At 44.5% G+C, this 27,718-nt stretch overlaps 2 protein-coding genes across 10 annotated transcripts; one reads left to right on the plus strand and one right to left on the minus strand.

Moving 5' to 3' along the window:
* The first annotated feature begins 889 nt into the window (after positions 1-889).
* GPR150 (G protein-coupled receptor 150) lies at positions 890-22,653 on the plus strand. 8 transcript variants are annotated; one of them, XR_014503075.1, is made up of 4 exons: positions 890-2,619; positions 11,123-11,237; positions 19,930-20,002; positions 22,077-22,653. XR_014503075.1 is itself a non-coding variant. In XM_083404178.1 (2 exons), exons 1-2 carry the CDS (start codon positions 1,317-1,319, stop codon positions 11,155-11,157), a joined length of 1,338 nt encoding a protein of 445 aa, XP_083260304.1. In that variant the 5' UTR covers positions 890-1,316; the 3' UTR covers positions 11,158-11,712. The 8 variants fall into 8 exon arrangements, 1 of the variants encoding a protein (XP_083260304.1); XR_014503076.1 differs by lacking the exon at positions 22,077-22,653 and having other exon boundaries at positions 19,930-20,764; XR_014503077.1 differs by lacking the exons at positions 19,930-20,002; positions 22,077-22,653 and adding an exon at positions 13,872-14,406.
* Positions 5,441-26,715, minus strand: ARSK (arylsulfatase family member K). 2 transcript variants are annotated; one of them, XM_083404069.1, is made up of 8 exons: positions 26,174-26,715; positions 24,596-24,725; positions 22,683-22,842; positions 20,776-21,058; positions 16,788-16,959; positions 13,492-13,713; positions 9,517-9,741; positions 5,441-8,152 (listed from the first exon to the last, which is right to left on the minus strand). In XM_083404069.1, the coding sequence occupies exons 1-8, from the start codon at positions 26,336-26,338 to the stop codon at positions 7,872-7,874; spliced, it is 1,638 nt and encodes a 545-aa protein (XP_083260195.1). In that variant the 5' UTR covers positions 26,339-26,715; the 3' UTR covers positions 5,441-7,871. The 2 variants fall into 2 exon arrangements, with proteins under 2 accessions (XP_083260195.1, XP_083260196.1); XM_083404070.1 differs by lacking the exon at positions 24,596-24,725 and having other exon boundaries at positions 26,174-26,262.
* Positions 26,716-27,718: the final 1,003 nt, after the last annotated feature.

The raw sequence follows: 27,718 nt of genomic DNA on the forward strand, positions 1-27,718 counted from the left end.
GGTGACAGTAGCCATGAAATTAAAAGACATCTGCTTCTTGGGAGAAAAGCAATGACAAACCTAGATAGCATCTTAAAAAGCAGAGACATTGTCTTGCCAACAAAGGTCCATATAGTAAAAGCTATGGTTTTCCCAGTAGTGATGTATGGAAGTGAGAGCTGGACCATAAAGAAAGCTGATCTCCAAAGAATTGATGCTTTTGTATTATGCTGCTGGAGGAGACTCATGAGAGTCCCATGGACTGCAAGAAGGTCAAACCTATCCATTCTTAAGGAAATCAGCCCTGAATGCTCACTGGAAGGACAGATCGTGAAGCTGAGTTTCCAATACTTTGGCCACCTCATGAGAAGAGAAAACTCCCTGGAAAAGACCCTGATGTTGGGAAAGATGGAGGGCACAAGGAGAAGGGGAAGACAGAGGATGAGATGGTTGGACAGTGTTCTCGAAGCTACAAACATGAGTCTGACCAAACTGCGGGAGGCAGTGCAACACAGGAGTGCCTGGCGTGCTCTGGTCCATGGGGTCACGGGGAGTCGACTAAACAACAAACCAAGTTGGGGCAAAAGCTGTGAAAATACCACAGGAGCACTGTAGGAAGTATGGAAATCAGGAGCAATACTTTCTGGCTGTTTAATCTGCATCTGTGAGTTGCACAGTTGCCAGCTATTTAACTGCCCACTAAAGCTATGCCTATAACAGCAGCTTGATGTGCAGACATCAGCTGATAAGTGTTGATGCTGTGAAAAGCTTAACAATTTCTGTACATCAAACTGCTGCAGGGGCACAAGACAATTTTAGCTTTGATAAGGTTATGAAGAATATGCAGTCTGATTTTACTCTATTTTAGTAAGACAACTCCTCTGTCGCTTATTTCAACCCAACAGTGGCGTCCGTGGCAAGACTTCTGGGCTTTTCTAATACTGCAGGATTTGTTTGTGCTTTCCTTGCAACAGGTTTTCTAGCACATTCAAGCTATTTCCCTTTGGGAAAGCAACAGTGAATTTATGCGGCGGCTACAGAGGGGAGCGTGAAACCGATCTTTTTCGTTGAGTGGGAATTGAACGCCGGTATTTAGCTGCGAAAGGCGTGTGCTTTCGGGAGGCGTCTGTGGAAAATGTGACAATAAAGAGACACTGACTCCGCTCAAGACGACTGCAACCGTTGAATTGGAGGGGAGGGCGAGATGGGCTGAGGAGTGGGCAGAGCACACAGGCGCGATGGCTGCAGCCTGGTGCGCCCACCCACGGTGAGTGACAGGTGACAGCCAGAGCCCCTATATATGCTGCCGAGGGCACCCGTGCACAATCCTCGCTGCCATGGAGGACACGTTCAACCCGGACAGCCTTGCCGTCGGACCCAACTTATCCGGCATCGCGATTCCCGGGTGGAACTTGAACGTTTCGTCCCCCGGGGCTACTCTGGGGCAGCCTAGCGCGCGGACCCTGTCGGCGGGCGCGATCCTGCTGCTGGCGCTGGTGGGCAACGGCTTGCTCCTGCACAGGCTGCGCTGCGGAGGGTGCTGCTGCGGGGCCCGCTTCGGACGGCGGCGCAAGATGGATTTCCTGCTGGCGCACTTGGCCATCGCCGACCTCTACGGGTGCGGGCTGGTGCTGCTCTCCCAGCTTCCGCCGGCCGACGTGGAGCCGGGGCAAGCGGCGTGGCCTGCAGGGGACGCCACTTGCCGCCTCCTGTGGCTCCTGCAAGGCTCCGGGCTGCTGGCGCCCTCGCACATGCTCGTCCTGATCGCGATCGAGCGACACCACATGGTGAGGGGCCCCGCGCACCCGCCACTCTCTTTCCTGCCCGCCCGGGGCGCTTTGGCTGCGCTGGGCTGGCTGCTGGCGCTGCTGCTCGCCTTGCCGCAAGCCTTCGTCTATCGGCTGGCGCCTCCCGAGGCCGGGGGCCGTTGCCTCAGCATCTTCGCGCAGCGGCCCCGCTGGCACGGCCAGACCTACGCCGTGTACTGGGCTGTCGCGGGCTTCGTGGCGCCCGCCTGCCTCCTGGGCGGGACCTGCGGCCGCATCCTCAGTGCGCTCGGCGGCGCACCCGGCGCCAAGGACGACTACGACGACGCCGAGCCGTCGCGGGGGGCAGCGGGCAGCGCCCGCCACTACGGCGCGGAGCTTCCGGGAGCCTCCGCCGCTCCTCGCCCGCCTCCGCCGCTCTTGCTGCGGCTGCTGCCCGTCGCCAAGTGCGCGCTGCCCTCGCCGCCTGCGCCGCGGAGCCTGCCCCGCGCGCGGGCCCGGGCGCTGCAGCTGACGCTGGCGCTGGCCATGCTGTTCGCGCTCTGCGGCTTCCCGCGCTTTCTCCTGGAGCTCGCCTTGGCCTTCGCCTCCTCCGAGGGCGCCGACGAAGCGCGGGCGGCCCTGGGGAGCATCATGGCGGCCACCAACAGCGCCCTCAACCCCTACGTGTGCCTCTTGTTCCACAGCCACGGCCCGTGGGCGCGGCGCCTCCAGCGCAGGCTGTGCCGCTGCCCCGAGGGGCAGCCCCGACGGCGGGCTCGCCACCGGCACCGCCCGCCGCCGCCGCAAACGGCTGTTGAGCGCCCTGGACGCTGGCTGTGCCCTTGCCAGACCAAGCCGCCCACCGTCTCCACGGTCGTCCACCTCGAGGAGGGTGAGAAGCCGCCCTCCGCCGCTTGCGAAAGCGGCTTCTAAACAGTTTCTTGTGGGATTGCAGGCACCGAACGTTTTTGCAGTATCCCCAGGACATTGTCAACAAGTATTTTTGACTCATTTAACCCGGATATTCCTGGGGAAATCAGACGTTTAACACCTGCACACCCCACGACCTCTGTTATCGCAATCCCTTGGGGATGTCTCAGCAGCCGATTTGCCATATCTGGCCTGGGAAGTACCCAAGGAGGAAGACAAAAAGGCGAAAGAGAAATGACAAATTATTATAACGCCCACCTCAAGCACACTAGGTGCTCTTTTCCTGTGGGCTGCTCACTTGCTCAAATCTGGGAGACTCCCATCTTAACACCAGAAGTCTGAGGGCTCCTGCCTACTCCAGTGTGGAAAACGCACTCTGCACTTGCACAAGAACCTTAACAAATACTTCACACTTCAAAGCGCTGACCCATTACTGAAATTTGGCTGTGAATCTGGAGCCCTTGTGACCCTTGCTTAGTTTAATCGATTATGAAGCCATGACCCTCTTCCAAATCAAGGAAACCCAGAAGGGCCAGGAGATTCCACTTGTCCATTTCAGATCTAGCTGCTATTTTAAGCCCTTGCTGGAAATGTAGGGACTTGTTTCCAAGTAAATGGGCCTAGCTTGGACATGGTAACAGTCAAATGTTTTAAACTTCCTGAAGTTTTGTTCAATTCATTGCACTCCATAACTTATGATGGGACTTGCACAATGTGGTTTTAGCACAACCATTTTGTTAGGTTTGTCAACAACGGGGTTCTGCATAATCCGCTTTCACTCATCACAGCAATTTTCAGGTGTGTTATTTTCAAATTCCATTGCCACAGATTTTGTCCCTTTTCAAGAGAAAGGGGCAAAAATAAGGACTGCTTTTGCTATGCAAACTGACCATATATACTGCCTTTCTTAATTTTGTCATCTTCCACACAATCAGTGCAAGTGAACTTAATATTAGAGATTTTGAATATGAAACATATGATAATTGTCTCTGTTCAGTACAATTGGTCTAATTAGCATATAAGCTGTAATGAAAGCTGCCAGTGACCTGTGGGCAGAGGTTGAGAAAAACCAGCAGGTACAAAATGTAACTTGCAAAACTGAAAGGCTTTTAAGAATGCTTTATGCAAATGTAGTTCCTTTCTAAGTGGGCATTAGTGGCAAGTATGCAAAAATATGTGGTCTTGTAACAGGTGTGAATAAATGTCATATATAAGTACCCCTGACTGATAATCTACAATTGCAGTAGTTTCTAAAGGAGTATAATTACTTTCACCTTTAATAGTTAATATTCTTCTCACATAATCGCAGAGTTCATTCCAGCAGGTGGATTTTTATTTTTATTTTTTTTCCACAATTTGCTCTAGAAAATAGCGCAAGGAGTTGATAATATGTCTATGTTCTGGGTACTCCACTCCTTTTTCACATAAAAAGTCTGTTTCTCAGTAAAAAGGTTGAAGCTTTTGTACAGTTGGTCCCTTGCACACTATATAAAATGATATTTGGGTGTGCATGGGTTCAATTAAGGAAATTAGCATTTATAAACAAATAATGAACCCAACAATTCCAGGACAAGCAAGGATGTATGCACAGGATACATGTAAGCAAATTGTAATAGAACAGAGGGAGTGAAATAAAATGAAATGCAACAAGTGCTTGTCTGAACACAGCCCAAGCTGTTTATTAATGCTGAAATGAATTCCAGCATCCTGTCCTATTTCTCCCTTCAGAGGCAGCATTGCTTAAAGCAGTAGTAGCTCAGTGTCCCACTAGCTTTCATTTGGGAAAAAACACAAAGATGTTGTGTAGCTCGTGTAACAAAACATTAAAAAGTAGGAGCACACAAAAAGGGCACTTCATCATTAACCCATGACAGAAGTTCTGTTGTTCAGGATTTCCAAGCCATCTGCAACAGGAGCTGGGAATGTTAGCCTCAAATGCAAGCATTTTCTGAGAGTAATGGGGGTATATTTCTGCAGAAGGAAAAGGCAAAACTCGTTTTTCCTTTTCCTTCAGAGTCCCCCCCCCCCCCAACTCTGCAATTCTAGGATTCCTGCTAAAACCATTTAATGCAGGGAGAGGAGTTTGGGGCTGTTGTTTTGAATTTCATAAGGCAATCTCAAATAGGTAGCATATTGGCAGCCTGTATGGTTCTTACAGCAAGGGTGTTACATGCTGATGCTAGGCTGCTCCATTCACGAGACTGGCCACTGTATTCTGCTCCAGCTGCAGCTTCCAGATCAACCTCAGCCTCCACATGTAGGTCTTGGAGGCTATTGAGCACAGGTTCATAGCATGGGGCCACTCATATTCAGCATTTGAGGGAAATATGATGAGATTTGCCTACACAAATACCACCTTTCTTCGTTTTAAACTTCACCTCTCAGTTCCAATACATGGAGGTTTGGCAGGGGCAGGGAGAGATTAAGACAACTAGTTTTTCCCACTGCACTAGAGAGCAGATCCAAATTATTCTGAGTTTCTTCTTATTCTTTGCCCTTGCATTTGCTTGAAGGAAAGGGGACTATCTCTGTGTGTGTTTGTGTGTGTTTGTGTGTGTGTGTGTGTGTGTGTGTAATCGAAAGGACAACGGTTGCTAGGGAGATTTAACATATTTGAGTAGCAAAAATCTGCATGCAAATGTCTTGGATATTTAGACCAAATGAAACAACATATGCTGCTCACACTTAAACTGCAAATGCAAGCCGTGTTGGTATACCCAGACAAGTATCTGGAGTGTGTTGCATGAAGGTTAAACAGTACTTAAAAGGCTTATGCAATACAGTAAAACAAAACAGCGTTTTTTAATAGCTGCAAGCCCTTAGAAGAATAAGAAGGAAGTGTAGACGAATCTAGCATTACCCCACACAATGTTAACCACCACCATACTACTAACTTCATGGGGGGGGTGTTGTTAAAAAACCCCACTTGTAAATTGCTACACAAAACATTAACCCAAAGGAATTCAGGACTGTATCACACAATCATTAGTCACAAATGGCATCAGTATGGTGGGGACCTAAAATTGCATGTATCTCTTTTGTGTTCAGTAGTAACTGAGGGCATTGCCAGACTTCTCTGTTTTGTGGGACGAATTGAAATGCATACCAGAACTTCAGCTTTCTACATTCAAGGTGGGTTAAAAGGGTTATGTTGCTCTTGTACAACAAATCCACTTTTTAAAAAACTCAAGACTCTTTGTGGTTTTGAAAGTGACAGAAAAATGCACCGAAAAGTGGAGGGTGAACAAATGATTCCGTGTAAACATAACCACAAGCAAAATGGAGGATGAATGCTCAGTAAGACTAGGTATAATCTAACCTTCCTATAAGCTTTGTGCAAACAAATCGGGATGAATGCAAATGGATTACCTGGAGGGAGGCTGAACAGATGTGCTTGCCCTTGTTCAGCCCTAAACTGTTAATACTGCACTTTGAAATGTTGTGTTCTGACCAAGAAAAAAAATCCAGTTAGAACACAAACTCACAAAATGAATACTTTAACTAGTGCAAGAATACGGTAGCTTACAAAGTATCCTGTGGATGCTGTTGGACTCCAATTCCCATCATCCCTGACTATGAACCATATTGGTTGGGGCTGATGGGATGTGGTGTTCAATAACATACGGAAGCTCAAAGGTTAGCCACTCCAGTTAGGGCACTGCAAATACTATACTTGCTATTCCAAGTATAGTAATACAAATGCGTATAGTGCTTTCAGAATGTTTTACATGCATCTAATAGTTATCCTTACAACACTGTATGGTAAGCCACAGATTATTCCCCGTATTGCAGGCAACAGCGGAGAAAGAGTGGCTTGCCTAAGGCACCTAGTGAGTTCATGGCAGTAACAAGATTGAAACCTGAGAATTCCTAATTCACAGCGAAGTCCTAGCCACTACAGTATATCCTTTCCCACCTGAAAAAGTATAGTCTTGGGGCTAGTGCAGATGTAATAAGCAGCTTTTGTTTCTGTTTTCAGTTGACTGCTTTTTATTGCTTTGTCCAAACCTAAAACTCGGATTAATCTTAACAAAGGGTTAGGGAAACAAGCAAATTGTCCTGCTCCAACTATGTCAGGGCTTAGTTCTTAGGCAGAGGCTGGGGTAGCCCTGTCTGCTCCTGCAACTAGGTGAAAAGCAGACTGAAGTCAAGGTGTAGTCCATGCCAAAGCACAATAAAAGCAGCCCATCAACAAGCCTAGCTCTAAAGGCATGATCTAAGTAGAAGCCAGCAACAGAGGCCATCTGTCAAAAGGCATGGCAGAATAGACAAGGTGGTTCAAAAGAGTTGCTAGATTTCAATATGTGCTGTTCCAGCTGCTTCTATAGTCTGGTCTCCCACACTTCACCCAAGACCCCTTACTATGAGTAGCTCTATAATTTTGGCCTATCAGACATGTACTGTTTTGGTAGGTAGATGCCCAAACATGGGACTTTCTGGGCTCTATGCTCTCCGGGGCTGGGAGATGGTTCCGTCTCCCCCTCTGAAAGGGGGATGAGTTGGGAACCCACCTCAAGAGTCCTTCTAGAGCAACCTCTTGACACAGGCATGGTGAGATTTCCCCTGGATGTTAAGGGCTTCTTATCAGTGCTAGAGATGGTGGAGGGGTGGTGGTTTCCATTTATCCCCTAGGGTATCCTTTGCTCAGGGGCTTTGCTGGCAGAATACTTTTCCAAATCTTGGCAGGGCCCAGTGTGACATCACATTCACAAAATGCACCTTGAAGTTGGTTGGTTTCTATGAACCACAGTTGAGACTCAGAATGGTTTGCTGAGGTTTGAACATAATGGTAAACTCTGGTTAAAAATGGAAGGAAAAGATTTTGATATCCCTTTGTGGCTGTGCCAGAGGAGAAGGGGGATGGGAAGTGCAGACAAGGCTCATGCTAACAACCATAATTTAACATTATGTCCCAATAAGGCCATTATATCAACTTCCATGTTAATCACAGGTCACTTAGCAGGGATTCTTAACCAGAATTGAAATCAGGTTCTGAAGCTGGCTAGCAAATCCTGTTTAACAGGCAACTGGGGCTAGCTAGCATTTATAGCTTAGCAGAGTGGATTTGTGTCGGGAAACGGGAAAGACTGGAGGATAGCATCTGACACCACGTCCCATTTCAGTATCTTGCGGTAAGAGGTAACTGCTTATTGCACCCACACTGCCTTTTTATATTCAGGAGCAGATTGTCCATTCTCACTTTCTGCAGACATTTCACACAATTGTCTTCTCTTTAATCCATCTATCAATTGCATCCTCATACTTCTTTGGGTCCTTCTTCCAGTTCTGGTGCCACCTGAGGTTAGCTAAGGTATCAGAATAGTTTTGTCCTAAACTTTGTTTCCAGTTGATAAACTCCTGCTTGTTGTACTGTTCAACAGAGGCAGAGACTTTGGGATAATCAACGATGGAGTAGAGTTTTTTGTTCAAATACTGTGTGACCTCTGGAAACTTGGTTGCTACGTTTGTTAGTTCATCTGGATCGGCAGAGAGATCTGCAACAAAGAACGATTAGGACAAATTAATGAGCCTGAACTTGAAAAAAGCAGTAGCGCAGAACTGGAGCATTTGTTTGGCATGCAGAAGGTCTCCCAATTTCAATCCCCAGTATTCATTTTATTATTATTATTTTGCTTTTATATCTTAGCTTTCCTCAAAGGAGCTCAAGGTGGTGTACATGGCTCTCCCATCTCCATATTATCATTACAACAAAGCTGTGAAGTAGGTGAGGTTAAGAGATGGTGCCTGGCCCAAGGTCACCCAGCAAGATTCCTATCTGAGAAGGGACTTGAACCCTGGTCTCCCACATCTTAGTCCAACACCCTAATGGCTACACTACCCTAGTGTAGGTTGGGCTAGGAAATCTCCCTGCCAGCCTGCACAGAGCAGGAGAAGGGAAACTTTCATCTGAAGGACCATACTGTGTTACATACTGAAATCCCCTTCCTTGAAATCCCCCTTTAAAGCCGCCTGAGTTGGCAGCCATCACTACATCTCACAGTAACAAATTCCATTAAGTATGCACTGCGTGGAAAAATACTCCTTTCCCTCCCCTCGAAACTATCACCATTCAGCTTTATTGGATAATCCCAAGTTCTAGTTTTATGAGAGGTTCTAGTTTTATGAAAAACGTCCTCCACTTTCTCAACACCATGCATGCTTTTATATACCTCTCTCATGTGCCACTTTACTCACCTTTAACAAACAAACCCCCCAAACCCTCAAATGTCATTACTCCTCATAGGTGAGTTGCTCCCTTGATGATTTTGGTAATGTACCCAGGCCTAGACTACAGCATGCCACCTTTTTGGACCTTAACCTCTTTGGGTGCCTAGTCATCTGACCACATTGTCCAATTTGAGAGGATGGAACCGTAGTTCATTGGTCAAATTCAAACCCAGGTTTATGGGTTTAAGCAGACTGGGCTATGCACAGTTGAGACATTAAAGAGACAACTGTCCTACCTGTCTCAGGCTTTGGCCAGTGATTCTAGTGTCTTCAGACTGCACTTTTGTTGTTTCCAACAGTGCAGCACATTGACTGCAGAACTGTGTTTTGATTTAACTGTCATATTTTGTTTGTACAAACTTGCATGGTTGCAAAGGAGGGTGCTGATCCTTATGAAGAATGGGATGCTAATTACTATCACTACTACTTTACTACACTGCTTCTCTGCTCTTCTGGTGAACCACACAAGACATGATGCAGCAACAATTAATCATAGGTCTGGTAGTTTATGTTGCTTCAAGACAGGAGCTATATAGTTCTGCTAATGCAACATTGATTTGCGCCTCCCTATGATACTCGTGCGGACCAGAACAGAGGATCAGACTGTACATTAATCAAGTAGCAAACGTACCAAACAGCTGAGGAGATACTGAACGACCATCTGAATATGCTATGTATTTCCATCTGTCAGTTCTCAGCATGTAGGTCGAAGAATTCACATTGCAGCCATGGAATTCACTCAGAATCCAAGTAGGATGTTGCTTTCTAGTTGGGACTTTATCTTCTGCCTGTTTCAGTACCAGGGACATCAGTGAATATCCACTGAGATTTTTTGGTATGGGTATTCCAGCAACGTCTGAAATTGAAATTGTGACTTAAGTCAATTTGTTTTTAAAATTTGGTATTTACATTATTTAAAAAGAATTAAACATAATTAAAAGAAAAGGTGGGACGTGGGTGGCGCTGTGGGTTAAAGCCTCAGCACCTAGGACTTGCCGATCGAAAGGTCGGCGGTTCGAATCCCCGCGGCGGGGTGCGCTCCCGTTGTTCGGTCCCAGCGTCTGCCAACCTAGCAGTTCGAAAGCACTCTCGGGTGCAAGTAGATAAATAGGGACCGCTTACTAGCGGGAAGGTAAACGGCGTTTTCGTGTGCGGCTCTGGCTTGCCAGAGCAGCGTTGTCACGCTGGCCACGTGACCCGGAAGTGTCTTCGGACAGCGCTGGCCCCCGGCCTCTTTGAGTGAGATGGGCGCACAACCCTAGAGTCTGTCAAGACTGGCCCGTACGGGCAGGGGTACCTTTACCTTTACCTTTAAAAGAAAAGGCAGAAATATATAAAACCAACAAGGAAATAAATTATATACTATGTCAACCATTGCAACTTGTCCTTTGCCCCTTATAGTGATATTTCTGATCCTCTTATCTTTGCATTTAGATTAAGTCCAAGATGCCTCTTACATTTTCTTGCTGCAAAATTAATACTAGCTACCTAGGGAAATTATTTCCACAAAACTTCAGTTCTGTTCTAACCATTAGCAGTTTATTTGTTACTTTTAAGCAACTCATATGCGGTGCAAAAGAGACAGATAGAGGGATTTTTAAGTCACTGAAATTAAACCTAACATCTTTCTGAACTAAGGGTGGCATCTAATTGCAAAGTCCTGTTTGCACAAGTAAGACTTACCCTTCCTTCTCCCTGAAGCCCGTCCCCCCCCCCATCTGCCGAATTTAAACAACCTTTAAGATGGAGGTACAACACCATAGGTTGCCTCCAGTGCTGTCACTGCACAAAGGGAACAGGCATCCACTTGTGCAATGGAACTTCCTGTCCCTTTCCATCCCTGCATATCCTCAAAAACATGCTTCAGAGGGCTGAAGAACCCTCTGGAGTGATTTTTTTTTTGGGGGGGGGTCCATGGTGTACTACAAAGAGAAATACGGGATGGCAAAATCTGCTGCAGGAATAAAAGTCTGTTTGTGCCATGTTAGATACAACACCACACTTTTAAGGGAAATTGTTAAGATGTGACATATACATGTACAGAAACAAACTGTAAAATCAAATGCTAAGGCACACAGACAGAGACTATATTCCTGTCTACTACAGATAAGGTCAGAGCTTACTTCATCAGTCGGAGTGTCTGAGAAAATAACATTAATCATTTGTTTGTTACTCACCTAAATAAATTAATCATTTTTGAATATTTTTTTTGTATTTTTTTAATATTCTGAATACAGGAAGGAAGAACCAGGAGAGAACATATGGAGAATGAGAGCACAGGAAGGACGGTGATTTAAAAATACAAACTTCAAGAAGAGAGAGAGGGGAAATTAAGACAGTTGGAACAAGAAGGTAGGGGCTGAGATTTGATTAAGAGACTGTGTGACTCATTCATTAGTAATGTTAAACTAAAGTCTCTAGTTAGAATATAGGGTTTGAACTGAAAGTACTAACTATTTTCCAGGAGTGGAGAAATCCCCAACTTCTTGGCGACCTTTCAGTGATTCCTTCATAAGAGCTCACCTATTCAGAAGGCTTTGCCCTCACTCTGAACTGACCCAATTTTCCCTCTGTAATACAGTACTGTCATGTCAAATACAGTTAACTATGAAGCATGGCCATCTTATCATGTTCACAGAGTGATTTCCAATAGGTTAGGATCGCCCATGTGACTGTGCCCAGGAAGCATCATCCTCACACTCATTAATTTTATGCTGCACATTGGGTCACTATCCAAGCATTAACCAGACCTGCTTTGTATCAGAAAGGTTGTTGTACCATGTGCCTTCAGACAATGCCAGGTTAAGTGAATTACCGTATTTTTCGCCCTATACGACGCACTTTTCCCCCTCCAAAAATGAAGGGGAAATGTGTGTGCGTCCTATGGGGCGAATGTAGGCTTTTGCTGAAGCCTGGAGAGCGAGAGGCGTCGGAGCGCACCGACCCCTCTCGCTCTCCAGGCTTCAGGAAGCTATCCGCAAGCCTTGGGAGCCTGGCGGGAGTGACGCCGGGCTCCCAAGGCTTGCAGGCAGCAGCCTGCAGCCCGAAGCACGGGGGGTGCTCCGGAGCACGCCCCATGCTTCGGGCAGATGTCCGCAAGCCTTGCGCGCCCGGCGGGAGGTCCTGCCAGACACGCAAGGCTTAGGGCGGCAGCCTGCAGCCCGAAGTACGGGGCGTGCTGCGGAGCACGCCTCATGCTTCGGGTATATGTCCGCAAGCCTTGCGCGCCCAGCGGGATTTTCTCTCAGTAAAATCAAATTGGCTATGCAATATTACAGGATCATCCTATTTACTAAATGACCCCTAGACAAATGAATACATTTTTGTTCCTACAAACTTTCCCAGTTGGATAAATTGTTCTTTACTGTGGGTGTCTACTTTGCTAGGGTTTCAGTACTGTCTTTAATGTATTTGCTGTTTTGGTGTTTATAAGTGTTGTTAATACTCTTATGTGTAAATGGTTGTTCAGAAGGCAATGAATAAATCAAAAGTTGATGGTGATAATAGGTGGGATAACTCATGTCACTGATCCAGGTAGCAACGATCCCAGTTTCACATTGATTTCTTGTCCTCAGCGATGTCACATAGCTAAATCTAACAAGTTTCTTAGTGCCTTGACAACATTCAGGTCACTATGTGGCCTATGATTAATCTAGGATTGCCTGTGTGATTAAGTCTAGGAAGAAGAAGCAGTACTCAGAAATTTGGTGGGAAGGAAATCAAGCTGCAGCAGACAGAACAACCAACAGCAACAAACATGACTGTAAAAAGGCAAATATTCCCACAATTAAAAGGGTTTCTTTTCTCCAGGAAATATTTCTCATCCTTCCCGCAAATGGGACACTTTTGACGCAGAAACGAAAATAAAGCAGAATACATTATTTTCCACGTTCCAGGTGTTTATAATTTCAGAAGGATTTTGAGAGCCTCATTATTTCATTTAGGTTTTTTGTTTTTGAAGTCCCCATTATTTAAACATTCAGTAATATCTCATTTTGGAAATGACTGGGGATCTGCTGAAAACTCCATGCCCACCTGCCTAAATATATAACCCATTACATGTCCTTTGAGCACACTATTTATTTTTTTAAAAGTGTGATTTTTATATCTGCGCAGAGCAGTGCAAGTATCATTCTGGCAATGTGTGCATGAATCAAGGGTGGCTTCGGTGCACATGTGGACAAAAATACACTATTCATATACACTAACGTTAAATCATAGGATGTGAAACTGACTGGGGCATCTCCAAATTTTGGCTTTATTGATCAGTGTCAGATCCTTTAAATGTCCCTTCTTTGCAAGCTGAGCAGTAAATCCCAACATGGTGTAGGCATGTTGGGGCAGTTATCTGACAGTAGTGGCACCATGGTTGCTAGTCAGCCATGCTTTAAAACCAGGGGTGGCTAACCTGTGCTCTTCCAGACATTCTTGGACTCCAACTCCCACCAGCCTCAACCAGCATGACCAAAGGTAAGGGATGATGGGAGCTGTAGTCCACCAACTTCTAGATAGTCCCAAGTGAGCGGCTCGTGCTTTTAAGCCATACTTTTTTATCCCTGCTGGTCATATGAAGTAAGCTTGCTATTCCAACAGAAATATTGCTTACCGAGCATGGTAGGGTAGATATCCACAAGGGACACCACATTGGGGATGAATTTCAGCTTAATATTCGGTCCCATTATAAGGAGAGGAACATGGGAGCTTGCTTCGTACATGCTCATTTTGTAAAACTGCCTGTGTTCCATGGCAAGTTCTCCGTGATCTGCAGTGAATACGACAAGAGTCCTTCTGAGTAGTCCTGTGTCATTTAGAGCAGAAATTATCTCACCTGCAACAAAATATAAGGGAGGATTAATACGCAAACATCAAAATATTCATTAAACATTGACATGAATAAAAATAATTTTTAGATGTCACAAGGAGGTAGCTCTTCTGCCAGTGCAATGAAAGCCCTAGATCACATTGCCTGTGTTCTCATTTATACAGAAGCCGTTGCTGTTTCAAGGATTCCAAAGAAAAGTCCTCTGGGAGGACGGAGAGAAGCTGATTATGAGAGATCATGAGGGGCAGTTTATTTTCTCCTTGAGAACTCTGAATAAGTTCCTTCCGCAGCTAAATATCAGCATGCACAACTGTGGCTTCCATACTTCCAGAAATCTCCATCCGAAATGCTGCATTTTGCTAATCTGTTGCTAAACACCCACAGTTATCCACTTTTAGAAGCTCATATTTATGTCTGCCATACAGATCTCAAAGTATGCTTTAATAGTCTGAAACTTGAAAGAGTTTTTAAAACTGCACTGAATCCCATTTAAGGTGGTGCACAAGCTCAGATGCAAGATTTAGGCCACAACCCTATACATACTTACATGGGTATAGCTGGGGGGCAGGGAGGGGCAGCTACCCCCCATAATAAATAAAAATCAATCAAATACATAGCAAACTGAGGTTCTGCCCCCCTCCCAACAAAAGGCCTGCTCCTCTAAACAAAAGGTCTGCCCCCACAACAAAAAATCCTGGCTACCCCCATACATAGTTTTTTGGGTGTAAGCTCTACTGAACACAATGAAGAAGAAGAAGAAGAGTTTGGATTTGATATCCCGTCTTTCACTCCCTTTAAGGAGTCTCAAAGCGGCTAACATTCTCCTTTCCCTTCCTCCCCCACAACAAACACTCTGTGAGGTGAGTGGGGCTGAGAGACTTCAGAGAAGTGTGACTAGCCCAAGGTCACCCAGCAGCTGCATGTGGAGGAGCGGAGACGCGAACCCGGTTCCCCAGATTACAAGACTACCGCTCTCAACCACTACACCACACTGGCAATGGGACTTGCTTATGAGTAAGCGTACCTAGGATTTGAGTTGTCAATATCTGGGTTCATTGTAGTTCTCTTGATTTCACCCAAAGTGTTTATTATCATGTATGAAACTGTCAAATTTCTCCTGAATTTCTACATACGCTAAGGGTTTTCAAAGAAGTTACAACTACTGGCATGGATTGTAATAACTGATCAGTAAGCCCAAAACACGGAGATTTTCTATACTGCCCATAGATCATCAAAAAGACAGCAAGGCACCAAAATTCTACCCAAATAAAACACTTGACCTAAGCGCCTTCTTGCTTCTGTTCTCCATCTCTCTCATTACACTTAGGAATTAAAGCTGGAATTCTCAGAATGCCAAATTCTGCAGCAGATGGGAACAGCATTCTATATGTGAAGCCAACATATAAAAAGAAGATTCAAAATAATTGAGAGGATTCCTCACTCTACCGCACTTCAGTTTCAGTAGATGTTCCTTGACCATTTTTCTGCTCTTCTGGCAATAGCAATATAAAAATGCTACAGTGTCAGAATTGATGTGCCTGAATATCCTTTCATTTCCAACCTCTTCCCCCAAAGACAGCCATCTCAGAATATTATTTCCATAAAGTACATGTCTTACATGTATTAAGCCACAGAGAACAAATACACCAGATTAATTACATTCCCTCCCCAATGACACTCCTGTCAGAATTGTACTGCAGGCATGACAACACTCAACACTCCCTTTGCAGCACTTTCTGCCACAGACATTTGGTAAAGGTACAGGTACCCCTGACCATTAGGTCCAGTCATGGACAACTCTGGGGTTGCGGTGCTCATCTCACTCTATAGGCCGAGGGAGCCGGCGTTTGTCCACAGACAGCTTCCAGGTCATGTGGCCAACATGACTAAGCCGCTTCTGGCGAACCAGAGCAGCGCACGGAAACACTGTTTACCTTCCCCGCTGGAGTGGTACCTATTTATCTACTTGCACTTTGACGTGCTTTCGAACTGCTAGGTGGGCAGAAGTTGGGACCGAAGAACGGGAGCTTACCCCATTGTGGGGATTCAAACTGCCAACCTTCTGATCAGCAATCCCTAGGCTCTGTGGTTTAGACCACAGTGCCACCTGTGTCCCTCAGATGTTTGGTACAGACATCTAAAACCAGGTTAATGTCATTTGTGTGGTGGTGGCTGAGACCAGGTCTCAGGAAGATGTACATGGGGCAGAACCACATGAATGATGCCTTGTGTGACACATGCAAAGGCCCACCTGATCCTTTCCTCAAAGGAGTTGCAGAGTCATGCAGCTAAGATGTATCGGATGATATCCGGCCTGAATCAAGAGTAGACCCATTGAAACAAAGTTGGTCAAGTCCATTTATTTCAGTGGGTCTACTAAGTTTGACTTGGTTGAATATCATCACAGTACAGAGCTACATTTGTAAACATAATTGCTTGGCTTACATAATGCATTATTTGCATTAAGATTGCTGTGTACACTCCTGAGATTGTGTCCTGGCCTCTTGCATTTTGCCACCTGAGGCAAAACAAGGAAGTGGCTACCCTTCTGTGCAGCTGTACCTTCCTCCGGGAAGATCTTGCGAGAGTTCTGTGAGATCTTGCTGGAAGAAGATGCAGCTGCCACTGCAACTGTGCAACCGCAGGGGTGGGGGCACCGCCCCGCAGGATTCTGCTGCCTGAGGCAGCTGCTTCAGCCTACCTCATGGGTGGGCTGGTCCTAGTCCTGGCCTCTGCAACCGAAATGACGTTACCATAGTCCTTAATACATGAACTGAGACATATTGTTTTCTTCATGGATCAGATTCTAACCTTGTAGGCAGAGTATGATAGAAGTTTTATTAAATAATAGATTAAAGAAACCCCAACAGAAAACATCTAGTTGTTACTTTCTGGAAAAAATCTTTTTACGCGAAGCTTAGCTATGAAAAATATATAGGCTGCAGTTCTAAGACTTTGAATAATGCATAATTAGGACTATAGCCTCTACATGGCTAGAATCAGGGAAGAAAACGATCTTTGCAGTAATAGTATTGAGAAATACATTATGATATTAGTAAGAGAATCAGGATATCACTTACCAAGCATTGCATCCGTTTCCGCACACATGGCATAATAATGTGCTCGGATATCTCTGATTTCTTTCTCCGTAAATTTCTCTGTGCAGTTCTTTGTATAAGAGGAATAGTAATCTACTGGGTGCATCTCTGAAAATGGAAGCCATTTTGGAATCTTGATGGCTTCGTATCTCACCTAGTAACAAAGTAAAAATGTTTTATTTTGTCAAAGGTAACTATCATCACCGTCCAATTTGCCAGCAGCCCAAGGTAGACATACTGACTGAACATGAGGACTCCATGTTTTATAAATGAGGGGAGAAGAGGGGAGGGCCCTATTGCGCAAGCAGAAGCCCTTGAACAGGGCTTGTGATGACGTGGCTTCTTAGGCGAATCCTGCCCAATGCATTATTTACAGAGCAGGACCAAAGTGCATAGTGCTTTACAGAGAACAAGAGCCCTGAGGGGAGTGCAATCTGTAATATGACCCAGAGGAAGAGGAGGGAAATGGAGACAGGGATAAACAGGTATGTTCAGCTGCACATGCTTAGAGAATGCCATGAGAACTAGGGACTTGTGCCAAAAAGCTTTGCAGAGAAAGTGCACTTTGAGGAAGGTGTCCAGGGAGGTGGTATTCAATGAAGGGTAACACAAAGTGCACTTATTGAAATCAGTGGGCCTAGCTTAGTCTTGTTCACTAACTACAATGGATGGACTCGGGGTAAAACTTAGTTGAATACCACCCCCAATCTGCTTCTCAATAAGTTAGAACATTGGAGTAAGGAGAGAGTCCCTGACCCACTGCTGTTCTTATCAGAGATCTGTGCAGCAAAATGTAGCATGTGTTTAGAGGCAATACTCCAGGCATTACCACTACACTTGGTGCTTTTTTCCTGCCTGTGCAATTCATTCAGAATGCATAGGTAAAGAGTTGGATCTGCTACAGCCCACTTCCATAAGGTTCAGTTAGATTTTAGGAGATTATCACAGCCTTCCACCGCAATGACATCTTTTGCAGCCAGCAGCTTCTTCCGGTTCCACTATCCCCTCACTAACTATACTAACGCTTACACAAATCATCTACAAGAAAGACTTTTCCTAAAAAATGGAACGTGTGGTCTTCCCTTGCTCACCGCAGTGCCTGCATCTAGGAACAAAGCCACACGTCTTAAAGATGGCTCCAGCTGATACCTTACAGACCATCTGCTTAGCAACATAGCGTACTGTGAGACCATCAAGTTGATGCACTGCTTTGAATTGATTCAGCAAATGAGAGAGCTTGATCAGCTCTATAGCGCTAAGCTCCATTCCAACCTAGAAAGGCCATTGCTGCAACCCCAAGAACCACAGAATTAATTCTATGTGCCCGGCAGGACACATACACATACACATACGCATACACATAAACATAATGGCAACCCAATATTCAAAGCAAAAGTCAAAGTGTGACATACTGCATAGAAACCCATGGCTCACAGAAAAGAACTCCTTTGTTTAGCAATCAAATCATTGCAATATATTAACTTGATAGCAATCCTCTGGAAGTGAACACCCAATTATTATTTTTGTAGAACGTGTATTCAAGTTCATGTTCATATTTAGCTTCAATGTTAGTTGAAGCCGCTGATTCAACTACAGTGGTACCTCGGTTGTCAAACGTAATCTGTTCCAGAAGACCGTTCGACTTCTGAAACGTTCGACAACTGAGGCGCAATGGGCGCTCGGCCAATTCCATTGAGAAAATTGAGAAATGCACATTGGAAGCTGTTCGACTTCTGAGGCATGTTTGAAAATGGAAGAATTCACTTTCAGGTTTTCGGCATTCAAAAACCAAAACGTTCGGCTTCCGAGACGCTTGAAAACCGAGGTACCACTGTACTGCTACTGGGCAAATGTGTTCAAGTTAATTGTCATCAATGGAGACAATGTCACAGCTAGAGAAATGAACAGTGCTTATTGGTTGCTGTGAGGCAACAGCACAGGAAGTCTACCCTATTGCACTGCTTGGAAGCATGTGATTGGCTACTGTGAGAATCAGGATGCTGTAATTAGATGCATGTTTGGTTTGATCCAGCCGGGTTCTTGACTTCTTAGATGTTCACAGCTGTCCCCTCAGAAAACTCTGGAGCGAACAAAAGACTATTTTTGTCTGGCTCCAGTTTTTCCATGGAATACACATTATGGTATACTCCAGAACATACTACCCATACTTCTCATTAGGCATTCCAACACACAATTATGGGGTGGATCCTAGCAGAAGGCACATAACCAGGGCTTTTTTCAGCCAGAACTCACTGGAACGGAGTTCGCGCACCTCTCAGATGGGCACCATTGCCATTATAAGAGAACCAGGGAGGCGTTCATGGTGAGTTCCGGCACCTCTTTTTCTAGAAAAATAACACTGCGCATAACTTTTCTCCCATTGGACCTCTCCTGTGCCAACAGTCAAAAGCCTTCTCTACAGCTCATGCTGGCCATAAGGTTGTCCCTGCCACACAGAGGGATGAAAGGTGACCTGAGAAGAGTGAAGAAATTGGTTGCACTCGGTTCCCAAGCTAAGAACAACTGCATGTTCTCCATAGTATAAGGATATTCAGGGACTAGAGCTAAGACAAAAATTCTAGCAGAGAACCCAGAAAACTGAATACAAGCTGTACACTTTCTGAGGTTATTGTACTTCACTAGCTCAATACAGATCCCTTGGAGTGGATGACAACAGGAAAAAAGGAGTAATCAAGAAATCAGTCAAACAGCTGAAATTCTAAGACATTGCAATGATGGAGACTAAAATTGAGCACTATTCTCATTATATATATAAAAAGTAAACCATGTGCTGAAGATGCTTTTGTGAAGAAATGGTTGTTTCCTTTAAAACATTCTGCTGAATTACAGGGTTACACTGCCATTTAAGCAGTGGGAGCCATGGCAACCAGTCTGGAGAGTTTTGTGTGACCATTGTAAAAACAGAACCTGGAAACAACTCAAATGGAATACAAATAAACAGGAAGAGCTGACTCCCCCTCACAGAAAGAAACCATGTATGCCATCTTGAACTCATTGGAGGAAATGTGGGATAGAAATGTAATACACAAATAAAATAAAGAATATCTTTACATCATAAGCTTAAACTGGTTTTATTAGTCACTCTCAGGGCTTTTTTCCCCAGTCAGAACTCGTGTGGGACTCACTTCTCAGGTGGGCGCCATTGCCATTCGAAGAGAACAAGGGAGGCGTTCATGGTGAGTTCCGGCACCATTTTTTTCTAGAAAAATAGCACGGGTCTTTATCCAGGGAACCACGAGCATAGTGGTTTTTAACAGGAAGGATGTAGGACTAGATATTCTGAAAAGAGAATTCTCAGCACTATCACCCTACTATAATTCCTGGGGGGCCAAGGAGATTACAGTTTAGTATAAAAACGTAAGTACATATCTGCTGTACCTGGTCACAGACAATCTGGCAACATAATAAAATACAGTCGTACCTTGGTTCCCGAATTTAATCCATTCTGGGAGTCTGTTCGACTCCCGAAATGGTTCAAAAACTAAGGCACAGCTTCCAATTGGCTGCAGGAGCGTCCTGCACTCAATCAGAAGCTGCATTGGGTGTTCGGCTTCCAAAAAAGTTTGCAAACCAGAACCCTCACTTCCGGGTTTGCGACGTTCAGGAGCCAATTTGTTTGACAACTAAGGCGTTCAACTACCAGGGTACCACTGTACTGTGGTTAATCTTTCATTTCAGATTTGAGTCACACAGCATTAGGAACATAGGAAGCTGTCCTATACCGAGTCAAGCCATTGGTCTATCTTGCTCAGTATTGTCTATACTGATTGGTAGAGGTTCTCTGGGGTTTCAGGCAGGAACCTCTGCTAGTCCTACCAGGAGGTGCTGGGGACTTGAGACCCTCTGCCACTGAGCTATGGTCCTTCTGTGGGTTGAGGAATAAAATGCTCTAGAAATACAATTCTTTAAAAAAAAACTTATATCAAGCTATACGCTAATATTTGCATACCCTCTGTAGCCAATAAGGAGACGTCCGAAATGTAGATGCCCCATAATTTTCTCCGGAGGAAGGTGAAGGATATGGATGAGGCAAATTTAGCCCCAAGTAAAGAACGAAGGGTTGTGTCAAGTTGGTGGCTTTGTTTCTTAGCCAAGCTGCAGCATCGTCAGTGGCCTTCCAATCTTTTTGCATGACTCTCACATAGGTCTTGTTACCTACGAGTTCTGCCACAGGCCTGCCTTCTTGCTGAAGCAAAAAATCAACGCTTCTGGTCCAGGCCTCCACACGGTTACTGAAAATCAGAACAGTATTCAGTATATACTTTATTTCCATGTAGATACAATCACAGGCATAGGGACATGGGTGGCGCTGTGGGTTAAACCACAGAGCCAAGGGCTTGCCGATCAGAAGGTCGGCGGTTCGAATCCCCATGATGGGGTGAGCTCCTGTTGCTCAGTCCCTGCTCCTACCGACCTAGCAGTTCGAAACCACGAAGTGCAAGTAGATAAAAAGGTACCGCTCCGGCGGGAAGGTAAACGGCATTTCTGTGCGCTGCTCTGGTTCGCCAGAAGCAGCTTAGTCATGCTGGCCACATGACCCGGAAGCTGTACGCCGGCTCCCTTGGCCAATAAAGCGAGATGAGCGCTGCAACCCCGGAGTTGTCCGTGACTGGACCTAATGGTCAGGGGTCCCTTTACCTTTATAATTACAGGCAAATTATCATTATGTTCACATTTCTGAAATGCCTGCCATTTGTATTCAGTGGTTTATGACATTAAATTTTAACTGGGTTTATAAAAAGATATTCATATCAGTTTGCCTTTGCAAATGATGTTCAGACATGGCCCAGCAGTAAGCCTTGTACCTGGCCACTTCTTTCTCTTCCTCTGCCTTTGCACGGCTGTAGCAACAAGCTGGGAAGTTAAATTTTGCTTGTTGTGACATTTAAAAACGGAGAAACCGTGGCTAGGCTTAAGTAAACCAGGCTTAGTGAAAACAAGTCAACTCAAGTCATACTGAAAACAAAACAGGTTTGGCAACTAACTAATTTATATTAAATATGGTTTAGGGTTTGGCTGTAACAAGAAACCATGGTTAGTTTAAAATGGAAAGGGACGTTTCTGATCTCTTCCAAGCGATGCTGGAGAAGGGGAGGCAGCCTCCCTCTTCTCCCCTTGCAACCCTCTGCATTTTCAACTCTCTGTAGCATGCACAAAGGAAAAGGGAGAATATGAAACTTGAGCTTCAGTAAATAGGGCTAGACGTGTTAGAAGTGGAATGACACATCCAATTATTTTCTCCTTATGCAGCATAAAGAAACTATGACCCTCAGAAAGGTTGCCTACAAGTGGCTGCATTGTGAAGAAAAAGACTAGGCAGTAATATTTGTTCAAGAGCAAACGACTGCAGCTCTCCCAAGGTACTTAGTTCTTACAATAAACCCTTCTGAGAAGTTTGCTGCCTTTATAATGGATTTTGTAGCTCCCTGACAATAAGGACTTCTTTGAGCAATGATGAGGATTTTAGTTACAAAACTAAAATGTTTCGAGAAAGTGTTTTTTTAAAAAATCATCTGAAAAAGTGCTACCAGTTTCATATACTTAATGGAACAAAAATTTGACAGGGGAACACATTTTACAGATGAGTGAACTGTCAGAACTTGAGGTTACTACAGAGAACACATCCATTTATGAGTAGGTTTACAGATAGCACAAAACAAAAAGTACTGTTTCAACGTAGTCTTAGGGCCTCAAAAGGGGTGTTGTCAGGATAAATGAAGTAAATACTGAAAAGCACTTTGTACATAGAAATGATAAAATAACAATTCTGTTTTAGCCAGGAGGCTTTCTATTAGCAGTTATCACACCTCTGATTAACCAGTTTTAACCAGAGATAGGGTTTCCCCAATTGCTTACCTCACTGAGTGATGCCCTGAAGTATAATCCAGTTTTCCATATTTCTGAGCATAGTAGCCATGTTTTTCCATGAGGTCCATCCATGTTGTGTGATTTGGATCTAAACCCTTGAAATTATTCCAAGATTCTGTTATGTGAGTGAAGAGCCCACTCCACATAGCTAAAACAAAAACAAGAAACACACCCATAATAGAATTGGTTGATGAATCATATAAAACATATATAATCTGACTAAAACAAAGTATGCACAGCTTTCCTCTTGCATGTTTATTAGACACCTTTGGGCACCAGGCGAAAACGTTCCTCTTTAACCAGGTCTTGGGCTGACTGACATCAGATGCCCTTTTGAATGTGTTGTGGAAGGGGGAGATTATTGGGTTGTCTTTGTTCTTATTTTTATTACATGTTTTGTGTTTTTTATATTGTAATTTTATGTTGTGAACCTCCCTGAGATCTATGGGCACATAGCGGAATATAAAATAAATAAATGTTTATGACTTCCACTGCAGCTAAAAGGCATGGGCAACCGGTGGCCTTCCAAATATTGTTGAAAAACGATTCCCATCAGCCCCAGCCAATGGGACTAATGGTGACGGATGATGGGAGCGGTAGTCCAGCAACGTCTGGAGGGCCACAGGTTCCCTACCCCTGCCATAAAGCAAGAAGTTGTGGCTTCAAGGACCCATAGAGACTTTGCCACTATATTTTTCTAACCCAACATGACAATGGCTCCAGGAGGCCAGAACTCGTTCAGCAGCATGAGGAATCTTCACATCCCCTCTGCCCTCTCCAATCACCAGAAAAATATTTTTATTATTAGTTCTACCTTGCCTTTTAAAGCAAGCCACTTACAATAAAAATATTAAAAGCAATACAATTCTCGCCAGGCTTTGATTACTTTGTATTCAGCAAGGAAAGGAACTTGAGAACTGTTACTGCCACTATTTTCCGAACTACAAGTTGGAGTCAAATCTCCTAACTTCAGTCACACTCTTGACAGGTTAATTCTCAGAAGCCATAATACAGTAAGAGGTGTGAAGAAATGGAAGCAGGTTTCTGCTAATGAATAAGCTCTCAGCTCTGACAATCCATGGAAGGGAGAGGGGAAAGGAGCCAGTGCTGGGCTCAGTCTAGGTATCCTAACCATCTATTGAGGGTGGTCCATTCTGCTCATCAGTGTGAAGAAAAAAGGAGGAGCACCAATAAATGTTGCAGTCCATTTAATCAATCCTCAGTTAAGTGTTTGTTTATAAGGGCTTTCCATTTTAGCTCCCCACTTCTAGGAAATGCCCAAGGCACCTAATACTAAAATATGTGATTAAAAAAATAAAAGTAAAGAGAAAAAAAGTAGAACAGACAGAGCAGCAAATAAAAATATCCATAAAAACAGAAAACAGCCAACCAATTGTCAAAATAAGGGGCTACAAAAATGATAATTGGGGGGGGGGAGGTCTCTCCCAAGGCAGGGAGTTATTGTAACACAATCCCTAAAGAGTGTGCAAGGTGTAAAAGTCACTTAACTTATTCCTCTAGAAGAAGACAAACCAATGAAGCCCACTGAGTGGCTTTGTGCAAGTCACTGTCATACCCTGCCTAGTTTCTCCACTTATAAAAGGGGTATGACAACAGGCTTAGTCCTAACTCACATGATGAATCTTCTAACGTTGACCTTCAGCCACTCTGCACTTGGTAAATACAGATAACAACCCACTCCTAATGTCCCGCAAGCATATTTATTTCCTTTTTAAAATATGCAAGTGATACTATGTCTATCCTGAAGGCCTGGCTCACAGACACTAAAAGGAACCAGAAGTTTCAAGGTTGCCCAGGGGAAATCTTTTGAAGTTTAGCTATCATAAAATAGTATTTAAATAGGTTCTACTCATGTATTTCTTGCTTGAGTATGATTTTACCTGCACGGGAAGGACAACATATTGGAGAATTGGTATAAGCATTAAGAAAGAGACTGCCATGTTTTCGCATGAAGTTCACAAAAGGCAAGTTTACTGTTTCATTTTTGGGGTGAAATGTCAGCCTTCCATCCTGCATGCAGCGGGGAAAAAACATTTTGAGAATTACTCTGGAAATTAATCAATGCAACATTAGAAACCACATTAAACAATGCAATGTTACAAATCACACTGTAAAAACCACATTCTACCAAAACACCCATTTCAGTGGTTCTGGATGCAATATATGTTTTCTAGGAACATGTCTTCACTGACAGGACACCAGCATGGTTTGAAATATATATTCCTACAAATACAGTGGTACCTTGGGTTACATATGCTTCAGGTTACAGACTCCACTAACCCAGAGATAATACCTGGGGTTAAGAACTTTGCTTCAGGATGAGAACAGAAATCGTGCGCCGACAGCGCAGCAGCAGCAGGAGGCCCCATTAGCTAAAGAGGTGCTTCAGGTTAAGAACAGTTTCAGGTTAAGAACGGACCTCCGGAACGAATTAAGTTCTTATCCCAAGGTACCACTGTATACATATTGACAACTGAACCATTTCAGTGAGAGGTACAATTAAGCAAGAACTGAACTATGTGATTTCCTTACTGTGATTTTAGTGAGACTTTGTGACCGGTTCCAAGTTTTTCCAGGAATGAACAACGGCATGAGAGCAGTGACTAATTGCTCAGAAGACTTTGTGTCATGTTGGTTAAGAGCAATTTTGGAGCTGGCCATTTGCAATAACGCAGGCAAAGAAGACAGTGTGATGTATGGGCCGGACATAGGAAGCATGACAACGTGGGCAACCTTTCCACATCCCCCTCTCCCAATTTAAATCAGAAGAAGAAAGAACTTATTGCCAATGACCCATTTGCAAAGTAAATCCCTGTTCTGGAGCACCATTAGTGCTTCTGTACCTTTTATTTTTCCACTATTGAGCAAAACTTGCAAGCTGCTTCATGTTCACTCCCACATATTCACTTATGCTAGAGGTGTTATAACCCCTAGCGTACATAAAGCACTACTTGAATTGTTTCATATAATGCTCTTTTTTCAGTATAATGCTAAATTGTTTTGTATAATGCTAAATTTTCCCCTCCTCTCCTATCACAGGCAGCAGAGTCCGAATGCCATAATCTTGCAAAAAGTTACATCTAAAGTGCTGAAAGTTAACTTTCACTGTGTTAACTGAATTTCTTCCCAAAATAGGCGTGTATAGGACTGCAACCCAAGTGTGACACAAGAACATGCTCTCCAATTATTAAGTGAAAGCTTAGCAACAAACGTCACTCTCAATACAAGCTCTTTTCGCATGGGGTTCTCTAGCATGTAAATGGCACCTCCAAGCGGAAAAAAACAGCAGCTAGGCTCAAGCAGCAGGGAGATCAGGTCCACAGCAGCTGAGCCTGAAAGAGTAGATATTTTAATTTACACCATCCCGCCTCACATTCCTTCGCAAGCAGCAGCAGCATGACTGGAAAGAAGTTGCTCTAGATAGTTTTGCTTTTGTTTTGAAAAAGTCAAATACTTACTAAGGAATCGCACATCACCATCACAATGTTAGGCTTCCCGCAGCTGCTGCAAGAGTAATCCTCGTTGAGCAGGGGCCTCGCCTTCACTGCTCCCCAAAAAGCGAAGAGGACCAAGGCAACGAGGTGACTTGCAGAGGTTACATGATTTCTACCTTTTCCACCCATTTCGGCCAGATCAGGAGCTCAGCGGAGCCTCCATGCAGAGATCCCTTCTCTGCCCCACCCTTCTTTTCACCCTGCCAGATGATCATGACGCGTCCCTTGAGCAACCGAGGTGGTGCATCTCCTGCCGCACCCGCTGACCCGTCCGGGAGCAAAAAGCTCACGAAGGGAAGGAGGGCAAGCGACACCCTTCACAAACTCAGCCGCCGTGTCGCAGGAAACAGCGACCCTCATCATACATGTCGGTAAGGAAAGCGGGAGGAACTAATGTCAAAGGCCGTTGCAACGCGCCAGGGGAGAAATAAAGACGCACCCCCTTTTTTAACATAATTTCTTTAGGGAGGGCGGAAATAAACGTCGGGTGGAGAACTACAACTCCCATAATGCAACGCCACCGGGAAGGGTTCTCTGTTGTCAAAGAACGCACATAGAGTTGTTTAGAGTTACCGTTCCAGTGTTAACTGGTGAGATCGCTTGGTGGCATTTTTTCCCCCTCCTCCTCCTCCTGCTGAGTAAAATTAGACAGCCACCCGTTCTAAACGACGGGGAAACCCGGGATTTCTGAGCAAGTGTAATTGGATCATAGCTGTCAACGTTTCCCTTTTTTAAAAGGGAAAGTCCCTTATTCCGAATAGGATTCATCGCAAGAAAATAATAATAATAATAATAATAATAATAATAATAATAATAATTTATTATTTGTACCCCGCCCATCTGGACGGCTTCCACAAAGACAAAAAATACACTAAGATGTCACACATTAAAAACTTCCCTGAACAGAAAAGGGGAAAAAAGTTGACAGCTATGAATTGGATAGCAGCATGATGACCCTTCTCCACGATGCTAGAAAGGAGGGCAGGAATGTATGCTCCTTATAACTCAGGCCTGATCGCGTGCTTTAAATAAAAACGAAAAATCCAGTTTGCAAGCTGCATTTCCCTTGCTATGCAGGGTACACGCAATGACCGAACAGTCTCATTAAACTCTGTGGAACTTTCTCCTGAGTAGAGTAGACCTACACAGAATCGCAGCGTCTGAGTTCTGTTCAGGGTTAGACTCTGAAGCTTTGCTGGACTCCTCTGCAGGTGCTGCCTTACTCTGCTGGTCACACCGGTATAGATGTGATATCAGAATATTGCCATTGGTGTGGTGCAGCTTAACAGAGTGGCGGGCTACTAGTACTACTCTGAAGACCGGTATTCAAATCCCCACTCTCTCATGAAGCTCGCTGGATAACCTTCTCAACCCAGCCCACCTCACAGGTTGCAGTGAGGATAAAAATGGTGCGTGTGTAAGAGAAGAAACATATATGCCACCACGAACTCCTCGGATGAAAGGTGGGGTGTTAATGCAATAATAAATAAATAAGCGTGCGAGACTCCA

The sequence above is a fragment of the Podarcis tiliguerta genome (assembly GCF_965153285.1).
Source record: "Podarcis tiliguerta genome assembly, chromosome: 11".
In the NCBI taxonomy this organism is placed as follows: Eukaryota; Metazoa; Chordata; class Lepidosauria; order Squamata; family Lacertidae; genus Podarcis; species Podarcis tiliguerta.

Coding starts and splice junctions, on each gene's coding strand:
- GPR150 (XM_083404178.1), top strand. CDS start 1,317: ATGGAGGACACGTTCAACCCGGACAGCCTTGCCGTCGGACCCAACTTA. Junction 2,620..11,122: donor GGTCGTCCACCTCGAGGAGG/GTGAGAAGCCGC, acceptor TTCTGAATACAG/GAAGGAAGAACCAGGAGAGA.
- ARSK (XM_083404069.1), bottom strand. CDS start 26,338: ATGGGTGGAAAAGGTAGAAATCATGTAACCTCTGCAAGTCACCTCGTT. Junction 13,714..16,787: donor GGAAACGGATGCAATGCTTG/GTAAGTGATATC, acceptor ATTTTGTTGCAG/GTGAGATAATTTCTGCTCTA. Junction 9,742..13,491: donor TATCTACCCTACCATGCTCG/GTAAGCAATATT, acceptor TTTCAATTTCAG/ACGTTGCTGGAATACCCATA.